The 13,798-nt window shown below is 45.9% G+C and overlaps 1 protein-coding gene and 1 long non-coding RNA gene across 2 annotated transcripts in view; both read right to left on the reverse strand.

Moving 5' to 3' along the window:
* LOC121005788 (zinc finger protein 84-like) overlaps window positions 1–979 on the reverse strand; it is a 44,070-nt gene extending 43,091 nt beyond the window's left edge. Inside the window, exons 1-2 of the mRNA XM_040438553.1 lie at window positions 946–979; window positions 696–746 (exon numbers count right to left, since the gene is read on the reverse strand). Coding sequence (XP_040294487.1) covers window positions 696–746; window positions 946–979 — 85 coding nt within the window. The remainder of the gene's footprint in view (window positions 1–695; window positions 747–945) is intronic.
* Window positions 980–1,697: 718 nt separating this feature from the next.
* Window positions 1,698–2,523, reverse strand: LOC121004584. Its single transcript, XR_005779780.1, has 3 exons — window positions 2,480–2,523; window positions 1,865–2,014; window positions 1,698–1,735 (listed from the first exon to the last, which is right to left on the reverse strand). It is a non-coding gene; the product is annotated as an uncharacterized LOC121004584 (long non-coding RNA).
* Window positions 2,524–13,798: the final 11,275 nt, after the last annotated feature.

A 13,798-nucleotide genomic window follows, 5' to 3' on the forward strand; every position in this document is an offset into this window, starting at 1 on the left:
TGATTAATGGATTATTAATAATGGTTGCACTTTATGTATAATATACCCAGTTATAAAACATTTTCATTGCAATAATAAAAGTTAAAGGGAATCTGTCACCACATAAAACAGCATTAATGAAACATATAAAACCGTTCTGTACATACAATAATTCTATATGATCTCATGTCACACAATGACTATCCTCAATGTGCTCCCTGAAGTGTCTACAAGGGGTCCATTAGACAGCTGACATCAGATATTTTGTGAGATTGGGCAAAGCCCTGGAGGAAGATGGAGGATAGGATTAAAGTCTTCAGCAGGAGGGAGTGGGTGAGCAGAACAGCACAGCAAGCTGTCACTGACCACTGGGGATTGTTTCCTGTGATTACTTCCTTACTCCAGGACACTGTGATATCTTTACTGACAGACGGGTACTAAAGCTCAGGGATGGATCCTTCTATTTCACCTGTTTACCCTGCCCCGGTAGTGACTAGGTACTGCTGAAAGAGGGATCATAGAAGTTACAACGTTCTGATCAATACTGTGGGACTCCATGTAGTGCTAAAAAGTGTGTGCTAGTAATGGGAACCTGTCAGAAAGTATGTGCCCCCCCAAACTTCCACCAGTACCTGACAGTGGAATGAGTAATCAGTATCCAGTGAAGGAGTAGAATCTGTGAGTCTTCTCTGCTTTATTTAGTGGTTACTACTCACCTGGGCGGTTATCTGTAGGACTGTCCTCTATACTCTGCTCATCACCCTTCACATCTGTCTCTGTAACATATATAATGTTCAAATCTTCACCCGGATTCACAAGCTGTGAAATAAATATTGTAGAAGTCATCAGACGATTGGAAAAGTCGTGTGGAAGGTTTTATGTGATAAGAAAGATCAGTAATTAGCAGGACAACCAGTGATTAAATGACAGGAGGAGATATCTTCAGATCTTTTGTATAAATCCAACCTATTGGTTCCTTATTCCGACCAGCAGTCTCCATAACTAGAAAACTGTGAGAAGATCCAGACAACATGTAATGTCTATGGTCAGCTGTAATTCTGCCATCTCCACCTTTCTCATTATACAAGGATAAAACATATAATACTGGTGGATAAAACAAGACTGAACACAAGATCTTCACAGCCTTCTACAGATCATAGGGGACATTTCATGAGACCTTATCTCCATCTACCTGATCATCCTGTGGGACACTGTGATGTTCTTCTGAACCATCCTGAGGAAGAAGAGGACTGGGACATCTCTCCGGTGTTCTTCTCTCTTCCTTAACTGTAGGAAACACATCCAGTGACTGAATTCATTCCTTACATACAGATAATGAGAGGACGTGTGGATTTAGTCATGTCTATTACCTGGTGATGTGAGGGGCCGGTGATCCTCCATTATGACGTCCTTGTACAGATCTTTGTGTCCTTCTAAATACTCCCACTCCTCCATGGAGAAATAGACGGTGACATCCTGACACCTTATAGGAACCTGACAACACAATGATACAGTCATCACCCAGATCCCTTCATAGCGTTCCTGTATAATGTCCCAGCATTCCCAGCAGTGTCACCTCTCCAGTCAGCAGCTCAATCATCTTGTTGGTGAGTTCCAGGATCTTCTCTCTATTGATTTCCTCATGTATCAGGTGGTGAGGTGGAGGCCCCATGATTGGGCTCAGGGTTCTTCCCCATCCTTCAGACACAGGGGCCTGACAACGCTCACTAGAGGTCTTCTTCACTACTGAGTAGTCCTGGTTATGGAGAGACACAGTAAAATATATCACTCCATACATCTCCAGAGCCCCTCACCTCTCCAGTCATGTCCATCTGTTAGTAACATAGATAAGATGGTGTAATGTGACATCATCAGAATCTCTCACCTCTCCAGTAAGCCGGAAGAGGATCTCTAGGGTGAGATTTATTATACTCTCCGCCATCTTGTCTCTGTCTCTATCCATCCTTGACGGGTCAGTCAGGAGAAGGATCTTATATAGAAGATATCCACTGAGCGAATCCTATATTGTAGGAACCTGAATGGAAAGGAGATGAGACGATGTAAAATCCTACAAAATCCCATGTAAGATACAATTACTGGAGATAATAAGAGGTGACATCGGAGGAGATAATAAAGTGTAGATGCTGAATCTCCAGTAAAGGCAGCTCCTACATGCTTCAGGACTAAGCATGCCCCCCTTCACACACACACATTACCACTATAGTCAATTATAGATAGCAGCAGTGATGTCATTATAAAGCTTTCATTTGGTAGATGATGCCATAGATCTGGAGCTCACCACCAGTCTCTATCCAGTGAGTAAAGCTGGTGGTGGTCACTGTGTATACAGGTCATCACTGCTGGAAAGACTGAGGAAGGGGCTGGAGGACAGTGACTGCCCCAGAGGGAAAGGGAAAGGGAAGAGAGCTGGTAATTAAAGGGTTAATGACCCCCCTGCCCCAGTAATCCTGACAGACAATGGCGGTGACTGTACACATACCTCCATCTGCACCGCTGGACACTACATGTATGGGAGAAGGGGAGACTAGTGGGCTAAAGGACCTTTCATGATGTCATGACCATGTGACTATGTGTGGGAGGAGTCAGGCTCCAGGCTGTGTTGTTGGAGAAGGTAAAAGAAGGACCTGTGATGATGTCATGACCATGTGAGCATGTGTGGGAGGAGTCAGGCTCCAGGCTCTGTTTCTTCATGAGCAGGTAAGGTTACTCTCACACTAGCGGCACCCTTCTCTGGCAGGCTGTTCTGGCCGCTAGTGCACCGTGCCGCCGGAAGTCCGCTCTGGCCCCATTCACTATAATGGGGGCGGGTCGGAGGTCCAGCCGCAGAACTGCAAACATGCCGAGAGGTGGCCGGAATAAAAAAATATCCCCCTGCCGGAAAAGGCTCATGCACATGACCGTATGCCCTCCGAGACATACGGTCCGTGAGCGGGCCATATGTCCCGGAGCGGCATACATCGTGCGCACGGGAGCGTACAGCATCATAGGTTACTATGATACTGTGCGCATCGGGCCGCCCGCAGGGCCATTATCCCCGCACTCATATGAGTGCAGGACAATAGTCCGGTGGGCGGCCCGATGCGCACAGTATCATAGTAACCTATGATGCTGTACGCTCCCGTGCGCACGATGTATGCCGCTCCGGGACATATGGCCCGCTCACGGACCGTATGTCTCGGAGGGCATACGGTCATGTGCATGAGCCCTAATAGAGATGTGTGTGCTTCATGAGCCGGAGACAAACACATCTGTGCTGCTCTACACAGCTCTGCCCTGTACATTATACACACACAGCTCTGCACTGTACATTATACACACACAGCTCTGCACTGTACATTATACACACAACTCTGCACTGTACATTATATACATGATTATACACACACAGCTCTGCACTGTACATTATACACACACACAGCTCTGCACTGTACATTATACACACACACAGCTCTGCACTGTACATTATACACACACAGCTCTGCACTGTACATTATACACACACATCTCTGCACTGTACATTATACACACACAGCTCTGCACTGTACATTATACACACAGCTCTGCACTGTACATTATACACACACAGCTCTGCACTGTACATTATACACACACAGCTCTGCACTGTACATTATACACACGCAGCTCTGCACTGTACATTATACACACGCAGCTCTACACTGTACATTATACACACAGCTCTGCACTGTACATTATACACACAGCTCTGCACTGTACATTATACACAGCTATGCACCGTACATTATACACACACAGCTCTACACTGTACATTATACACACAGCTCTGCACTGTACATTATACACACACAGCTCTGCACTGTACATTATACACACAGCTCTGCACTGTACATTATACACACAGCTCTGCACTGTACATTATACACACACAGCTCTGCACTGTACATTATACACACACAGCTCTACACTGTACATTATACACGCAGCTCTGCACTGTACATTATACACACAGCTCTGCACTGTACATTATACACACACAGCTCTGCACTGTACATTATACACACACAGCTCTGCACTGTACATTATACACACGCAGCTCTGCACTGTACATTATACACACGCAGCTCTACACTGTACATTATACACACAGCTCTGCACTGTACATTATACACACAGCTCTGCACTGTACATTATACACAGCTATGCACCGTACATTATACACACACAGCTCTACACTGCACATTATACACACAGCTCTGCACTGTACATTATACACACACAGCTCTGCACTGTACATTATACACACAGCTCTGCACTGTACATTATACACACAGCTCTGCACTGTACATTACACACACACAGCTCTGCACTGTACATTATACACACACAGCTCTACACTGTACATTATACACGCAGCTCTGCACTGTACATTATACACACACAGCTCTGCACTGTACATTATACACACAGCTCTGCACTGTACATTATACACTCTGCACTGTACATTATACACACAGCTCTGCACTGTACATTATACACTCTGCACTGTACATTATACACACAGCTCTGCACTGTACATTATACACACAGCTCTGCACTGTACATTATACACACAGCTCTGCACTGTACATTATACACACACAGCTCTGCACTGTACATTATACACACAGCTCTGCACTGTACATTATACACACAGCTCTGCACTGTACATTATACACACACAGCTCTGCACTGTACATTATACACACACAGCTCTACACTGTACATTATACACGCAGCTCTGCACTGTACATTATACACACACAGCTCTGCACTGTACATTATACACACAGCTCTGCACTGTACATTATACACTCTGCACTGTACATTATACACACAGCTCTGCACTGTACATTATACACTCTGCACTGTACATTATACACACAGCTCTGCACTGTACATTATACACACAGCTCTGCACTGTACATTATACACACAGCTCTGCACTGTACATTATACACACACAGCTCTGCACTGTACATTATACACACAGCTCTGCACTGTACATTATACACACACAGCTCTGCACTGTACATTATACACACACAGCTCTGCACTGTACATTATACACACATAGCTCTGCACTGTACATTATACACACAGCTCTGCACTGTACATTATACACACAGCTCTGCACTGTGCATTATACACACAGCTCTGCACTGTACATTATACACACACAGCTCTGCACTGTACATTATACACACAGCTCTGCACTGTACATTATACACACACAGCTCTGCACTGTACATTATACACACACAGCTCTGCACTGTACATTATACACAACATGACAGAAGTATCACATATAAATCATTAGGGAGGATCGCGGAGCAACTTCAATTCCTGACAAACACAATTCTCTGCTCTGGAGAAGTAAATGTGATGTCTCTATCTGGAGTCCATATAAAGGTCTGGACAACATAAAAGGTAGTCATATTGAACAGTAGACGGTTCGATCCAGGTGCATGGAGTCTCAACCAGATGGTTTACCAGACCCTGACTCAGAAATGGTGAACCCTGGAAATAAATTTATTTTCATCCAGAAGAAATTGAAACCTTCTAAAGTTCTGTTCTCTAGACCAGAGGGACAAGAACTTAGGAAAAGATGCGCTGGGACAACCTTGGAGCTTTCATCCAGCATATACAGTGGATATAAAAAGTCTACACACCCCTGTTAAAATGTCAGGTTTCTGTGATGTAAAAAAATGAGACAAAGATAAATCATTTCAGAAGTTTTTCCACCTTTAATGTGAACTATAAACTGTACAACTCAATTGAAAAACAAACTAAAATCTTTTAGGTAGAGGGAAGAAAAAATATAAAAATAAAATAATATGGTTGCATAAGTGTGCACACCCTTAAACTAATACTTTATTGAAGCACCTTTTGATTTTATTACAGCACGCAGTCTTTTTGGGTATGAGTCTATCAGCATGGTGCATTTTGACCTGGCAAGATTTGCCCACTCTTCTTGGCAAAAACACTCCAAATCTGTCAGATTGCGAGGGCATCTCCTGGGCACAGCCCTCTTCAGATCACCCCACAGATTTTCTATCAGATTCAGGTCTGAGCTCTGCCCGGGCCATTCCAAAACTTTATTCTTCTTCTGGTGAAGCCATTCCTTTGTTGATTTGGATGTATGCTTTGGGTCGTTGTCATGCTGAAAGATGAAGTTCCTCTTCATGTTCAACTTTCTAGCAGAAGCCTGAAGGTTTTGTGCCAATATTGACTGGTATTTGGAACTGTCCATAATTCCCTCTACCTTAACTAAAGTTCCAGCTGAAGAAAAACAGCCCCTTGGCATGATGCTGCCACCACCATGCTTCACTGTGGGGATGGTGTTCTTTTGGTGATGTGCAGTGTTGTTTTGGGGCCAAACATATCTTCTGGAATTATGACGAAAAAGTTCAACCTTGGCTTCATCAGACCATAACACCTTTTCCCACATGCTTTTGGGAGACTTCAGATGTGTTTTTGCAAAATGTTGCCTGGCTTGGATGTTTTTCTTCGTAAGAAAAGGCTTTCGTCTTGCCACTCTACCCCATATTCTTTTGTACCCTTCTCCTGACTGATACCTTTTAACAATGAGATCCCTCTGATGCTTTGGAAGCTCTCTGTGGACCATGGCTTTTGCTGTGGGATGCGACTAAAATAATTTCAGGAAAGACCAACTAGAGCAGCAGAACTTTATTTAGGGTTAATCATAGGCACTTTAAATGATGGCAGGCGTATGCTGACTCTTATTTAACATGATTTTGAATGTGATTGCTTAATTCTGAACACAGCTACTTCTGTTCTTCTTAAATTCCTGCAGAAAGGGTTTAATGAGGGCATCAGACCTAAAGCCTTGGGAGATCAAATATCTGCCCTCAGTGCTTTTCATGGTAAAAAAAATAGCTTAACATCCATGGGTAATGAGGTCTTTTACAGTGACAGATGAGACCTAGACTTAAGATTTCTATCCCTCTCAAGATTAGCCTGATCACCCTTTAAAGGGGGATTCCCACCTCAGACAATGTGGGCATTTCGCTAGGATATGCCCCCATTGTCTGATAGGTGCAGGTCCCACCGCTGGGACCCGCGCCTACAACGAGAACAGAGCAGGGAGAGCGGTGGCTGGAGGACCCCGGATTTCCTGGGGTTCGTCCACCACCAAGCGCTGCTCCCATAGAAGTGAATGGGAGTGCACCGCGCATGCGCGGCCCCTGCTCCAATTTATTTCTGTGGGACAGACGGAAATAAGCCAGGGCTTGGCTATTTTTGGCGGCCTCAATAGAAATGAATGGAGGGTGGCTGCGCAGTGCACCCTCTGTTCTTTTCCCGGCTCTGTTCTTATTGTAGGTGCGGGTTCCAGAAATGGGACCCACACCTATCAGACAATGGGGGGCATATCCTAGCGATATGCCCCCATTGTCTGAGATGGGAAAACCCCTTTAAGCCCCGTCTGAATTAGAAACAGTTGGAACCCCACCAATCTAATAAATATCTGGGTAACTTAGAACAGAATGCCTCTTCAAAATAGCCATAGACTCAATTTTCATTGCTTAACTGGCTGTGGTCAGGTAACATAGTAGAGTCATTGAGCACTAATATCAGAGATGAATTGGAAACATGGCAAACTGTCAGTGGAAATTCACATTGTGAGCGGTGATAGATGACTGGACTGCAAATATAGTGAATGTTTCTGGTCTGTGAAGATGGTCACTTGGTGATTTGCAACATCAGGTGTCTTTAATCTTCCAGGAACCACTTAATTGTCATCAGTTCACTCTGCTAGAAAAATACTTTAGAGAAGAAAAGTTAAGGGTTGTTCCTGTTTTGTGAATGCCCCAACACATATAGAATAAGCATACATTTCCATAAAGGAGGGCTTAGTGGTGTCAGGAAATCTAGAAAGGTGGCTTCAGCTTGAGGAGTCCAGTTCTTAAGGTTTCTTGGTTAGCGTATTAATAGGTATGACAAGAGAAAAGAGGTGGTGAATAAACTCGCAATATTATTTGAAAATCCCAAGAAGCGTTGGATGAGAACATTCGAGCACAGCAGACAGTTTCTTTGGGTCCATTTGCAGGCCCTGGTCAGAGATACAACTTAGCACAGAGGTGCTTTTTCTGGAGAAACGTGGTAAAACATAATTGACGTGTACTCATTGGGAAACTTAATCAGAAGAAAACATCAGAATATCATCCAAGTACACCATCACACTGTTATGGAAACCCACTTTTGGGAGAGACTTCAAAGGGCCTCCAACACTGTCAGTGTGTTCAAATCAAGAGGTGAAGCATCGGAGACAAGAAATATCAGACTGAAACACTGTCAGTATAAAAACTTGGCTGCCCGGGCAATACCAAGCATCTCTTTATTAAGGAACTGGGAGTACCACCTTAAAACTTGTGAGAGTAACTAAGAGATTACAGAAGATTCTTCAGATAATTCTTCTGTTGACTCTGGGTAATAAAATCCTGTTTTCCAAGGGTTAGATAAGCTCACTCTGCCAGATCCTGGTTGGGCGAATGCCAATGTTACAATTATTATGATGTGTTCATATAATATAACTATAACTGTGATTTATACTAGTTTGACTAGTTTCATGACTTGTTACATAACTAGAGGTGTAAATAAAGATGGATATCTGCCTACAAGCAGAGAACTGCTCTAAGGCAGAAGGATTACATGTCTGTCTCCTGTGTCTGTTCTCTCCGGTATACCGTAGCACCCCTATTTGGCAACCAGCAGGTGAACTATCGGGGCTACCTTTCTGCTCTCCCAAATTACTTCCACAAAACTACATGTTCCAATTGATGATTATACAGTGAGCATGCGTAAAAAGCATCCAGGTAGCAGAAACTGACCATATAGAGGTGTACAGCAGCTCACCTTACTCCCCCCAGGGATCTATGTACTAGTTTATTCCAGTAGTTGCTACATTCATGAGTTCAGACATTGCCCTAAAGTAGCCTTAATACAAAGGGATTTGCTACCAATGTATTTCTCTATCAATTCCCCCCTTTTTCTCATTCACACACATCTACAGTTGATTACTTTCCATTATCCCAAGGGCAATAGACGGACTTGGTCCAATCTTCACCCATTCATCAAACTATATCCTGTATGTAAAGAGTATTATACCTGGGAGGAGGAGTAGTACCAGTCATCAGCTTCTCGCTCTGCGTGCTTGGATTGTATTATTCTAAATATTAAGCCTTTTTTGCTAGTTTAGGAAAAAACCAAAACAGGAATTTTACATCTATGTATTAAGGCAATTTGCCTGGATTTGTGGGAGGGGCTGAGTTCCGCCTCCAGCCTATTTAAGGCACTCCCCTTACCTGGCTCCTGCACCGTCTGAGGTCTGAGCTTTTGAAGAGAGAGTCACTTGAGGAGTCACTGGAGAGTTACTTGCGAGTTGATGATTTTCTGGAAGTTCATTGCCATCGGTGTTCTGGATTTTGGAGCAAACCTATTTCCACTCGTCCTGCTTCACCCGGTTTCACTGTGGGTCGCGTTTGCCCGTTAAACTGTGAGTCATCCACACGGTACAGCATGGGGCCTCACCGTTTTGTCCCCCTGTACCAACTCATTTTCATTTCACCACCGTTGAACTCATGTCAGGCTTCTCGCTTGCAAGTCAGTTGCCAGATTTCATATGTCTGTCATGCCTTTCTAGGATCATGCATAAGAATACGACTGCACAGGAGCTCCGCTCCATTTACTAACCCAGCAGCAAGCCACCACAGGTGTATTGTTTTCAGTGTGTAATTACCACCCATTCCAGTCCTCATTCAGTCCACTAACCTGCAAACTCACACACATCCATGCCCCCTTTTTTCTTGATACGCTAGTACCATGATCTGGAAGTTTATACACTTGTACACATGCCCATCGGTTGCTCAATGTAACACATGTCACACTGCAACACACCCTTCCTTTTTCCATGGACTTCACCGCTCGGCATGCGCCGCTGACACAGGGCCCCCTCGGCCTCCGGTCCCGGATCCTCCGCCCCTCCTGTCACGCTGCCGATGGCGGCCGGCCGCGTCTCCATGACTGGTCTGCGCACGCGCAGCCCGGCGGTACTGCGCATGCGCGGCGGATTCCATCAGCGCATGCGCAGTGTCCCGACAGGCATCCGCCGCCGCAGCTAGTACAGGGAGCCAACCTACCCCCACCCACATAGGCAGCACGGTTCGTGGGGGCATCCAAGTCATGGTTGCTTCCAGGAACCACTTCATGTTAAAGCTTACTGCCATCAGGTCAAGCAGCTCTCATGGGGGACCGCATACCCAGCTGACTTGCACCCCGGTTGTCAGGCCAGGTCCTGGTATAAAAAATAAATAAATAAAGAGGGCCTCACCTGTCACTCCCTTCCCCTAGTTCTGTCTTACAGTCACCGAGAGGCCTCACACTCCTGCCACTACGACAAGTGGCCTCATTAACCCCTCGTGCCAACACATAGATAGAGCCTCTCAAGCCGCTTGGCAATTAGCAGGGCCTCATCTGTCACCATGCAAGTATAATATTTTCGCCGTCCGGCCTAGCTAGCTTGCCAGCACAATCCTTTGTTTCCCAACACTAATCAACTGTTTTGTTTTAGTATGTCTCTGGAAGGGAGGAGTTCGACCTCTACATGCACAAACTGGTAGACCTGGGCAACAAATATGGGGGGGTCAGCCTTCTATGATTATCATAGATCTTTTTCGGCGAAAGTGGCGGGGTCCTTCTCCCAGTACGGAGTCCGCTCCAACTGGGCAAGGATCGACACCGTCATATTTTGCCGACACTTCGCAGGCCTGAGGACACCAGCCTGTGCATACTGCTCCTCCACAGCCAACACCACCAATTTTTTTCCAAACACGGCAGACAGACATGCCCTCTCGCAAGGGGCCGGTCCCTCTGGGGTTTTGGACAAATCAGCCCGGGACAAACTGGGACAGCCAATCAAGTTTCTGGGCAAATCCCAGATTTGCAACAATTTCAACGAGGGGTCCTGCAATTACAGCGGGTGTAGATTGCTGCATATATGTACCAAATGTTTCAGGGCACATGCCAAGTCCATGTGTCCGAATAAAATGTTTGCAAAGCCGTATCTAACGACCATCAATATGCCAGTTTTCACCGTGTTCATGTCACAACACCCATCCAGGCATCTCACAGATTTCCTCGTTTCAGGGTTGACAGAAGGCTTCCACACGGGTATCCTGCACATGCCAACTGGCACCCTGGAATGTCCCAATCTTAAATCCGCCCAACACAACCTCACTGCACTTGACGCCCTCATAACCCAAGAAGTAACAGAGGGCTTCGTGTTAGGGCCTTTCAAAACCCCCCCTTTCGCCACATGGCGCACCAACCCCATTGGCATCGTCACTGGGAAATCTTCCCTGAAACAGAGGCTCATCGTCGACTTGTCGGCGCCCCACGGTTCAGCCAACCCCAGTCTCAACTCCCTCATTCCCTCTGAGGAATTCTCCCTGCAATACACCACCATAGATCACGCCATCACCGCCATCATACAAGCAGGGGTTGGAGCATGGCTCAGCAAAACCGACATCGCCAACGCCTTCAAATTACTACCAATACACCCTACACTGTGGCACCTTCACGGCATCAAGTGGTCCGGAGACTACTATTTTTTCTCCCGGTTGACTTTTGGATCCAAGAGTAGCCCGGCCATTTTTGACACATTTGCAGAAGCATTATGCTGGTTGCTTTTAAACATAGCAAGGTGCCCGATGGTATTACATTACCTTGATGATTTCCTTCTGGTGGAAGAAAACACTTCCCCCCCCTCCAGCCTCAGAGCCACCATCAAGCTGTTCAAGGAACTTGGGGTACCCATCTCCACCAAGAAAACAGAGGGGCCAGACACAGTCATCACCTTCTTGGGTATTCAGTTGGATTCAGCCACAATGCAAGCCAGTTTGCCATCCGGGAAGATTCAGGACATTCTCGCCCACATAGAAAACTACCTTCAACTCGGCACCTGCAACCGCAAAGAACTACAGTCCCTGCTGGGCTCCCTGAACTTTGCCATGCGTATCATACCTCAGGGTCGCTCATTTATATCACGACTTCTGCACCTCTTCCCTTTTTTCCTACACGACTCGCACAGGTTGTCCCTGGATGCCCACGCTACGGCAGATCTGGGCATGTGGAAGAGATTTCTATCCACCTGGAATGGCAGGACCATGTTCCTCCCCCAGCTATCGGACTCTTCCCCCTCTATCTGGTCAGATGCGGCATCTACCACAGGCTTCGCGGCCATTTTTGGGAACGATTGGCTGTGGGGCAGCTGGCCTTCTGCAGTCCAGGATCTGGAAGGATTTTCCACTACCTCAGCTCTCTTCGAGATCTATCCCATCGTTGCGGCTGCCGTGGCGTGGGGTCATTTATGGGCAAACATGTCGGTCCGGTGCTATTCAGACAACCAGGCGACCTGTCAGATCATCAACAAAGGTCGTTCCAAATCCCTCACAATCATGAGGTTCTTGCGGAAACTCACTTGGTTGGCAGCTTGCAACAATTTTTTCTTACATTGCTTCCATGTCCCAGGGGTGTGCAATATGGCAGCTGACAATCTGTCTCGCTTTAAATTTCAGGCATTTCATCAGGCTCTCCCGTCAGCGACGCCCACGGCCACAATCACTCCATCGTTTCCACAGCTCATTCTGGACAAGAAGTCATCATGCGGCATAGCCAGACTTTGTCCCGATTAGCACTATCAGACAATACGCATAGAACATACAACAGAGCGTTCACACTATTCAACAGGTTCCTGTTGGAACACATCACGCACCCTTTTGTCATGACTACTCTTCTGGGGTTTGCTTCTTTCTGCCACCTTAAACTCAAAATGTCATACAACACCATCAAACTATATCTCACCGGCATTCAACACCATATGCTAATCTTACACCCCAATAACATCAGTTTCATGGCCTCGCACCAAATCAAAACCATACTCAGAGGTATTCAGAAGGCGGAATCCGCATGTTCAGACCAGAGGCTACCCATAGACGATCATATTTTCAAGGCATTATCCGACTTACTAGACGCCAAGCCTTTTGAAGCAGATACCAACTCCATCATCAAAACAGCAATTTACTTGGCCTTCTACGGATTCCTGAGGCCCGGGGAATTCACTACAACCTCCACGACCCAAACCACACCTTGTCTCCTTTTCTCCCACTTGGCGAAACACATGGATCATTACATCCTGACCTTACCTCACTCCAAGAACAGTCAGCGTATACCCGTCAACATTCCGTATTACCCCACGCACAACAGATGGTGTCCAGTCAGGGTTCTGGATGCTTACATGCAACGTCACAAGTTTCTACCCTCTCAACCGCTACTTCAACTACATGGTTCGGTACTCACCAACACCACCTTCATGACTCATGTCATGTCATCCCTCACACAACTGGGCCTCAACGCAGCCAACTACTCAGGGCACTCCTTTCGCATAGGAGCCGCGTCCACAGCCTCCAGTGCCAACATCCCTACTCATGTCATCAAAAAATTAGGGCGCTGGAAATCATCCGCTTACTTGCGATACATTCCCAATCCAGTACAAGAGTTAAGAGATGCTTTCCAAAACATGTAGGGTTGAGCAATTCATGTATTAATTGGCTACAATAAACTGGTTACTTCCATTTTTGCCCTCTTCTTTCTCAGGCCTACCTCATCCTCGGTTTCGGCACACCACAACCGACTGAGCTTATTTCCCTGCTTTCCTAGGGCTCTTCACTGTACTATTGTAAGCGCCTAACACAAGTATTAAGGC

Source organism: Bufo bufo, chromosome 6 (genome assembly GCF_905171765.1).
Source record: "Bufo bufo chromosome 6, aBufBuf1.1, whole genome shotgun sequence".
Taxonomy (NCBI): Eukaryota; Metazoa; Chordata; class Amphibia; order Anura; family Bufonidae; genus Bufo; species Bufo bufo.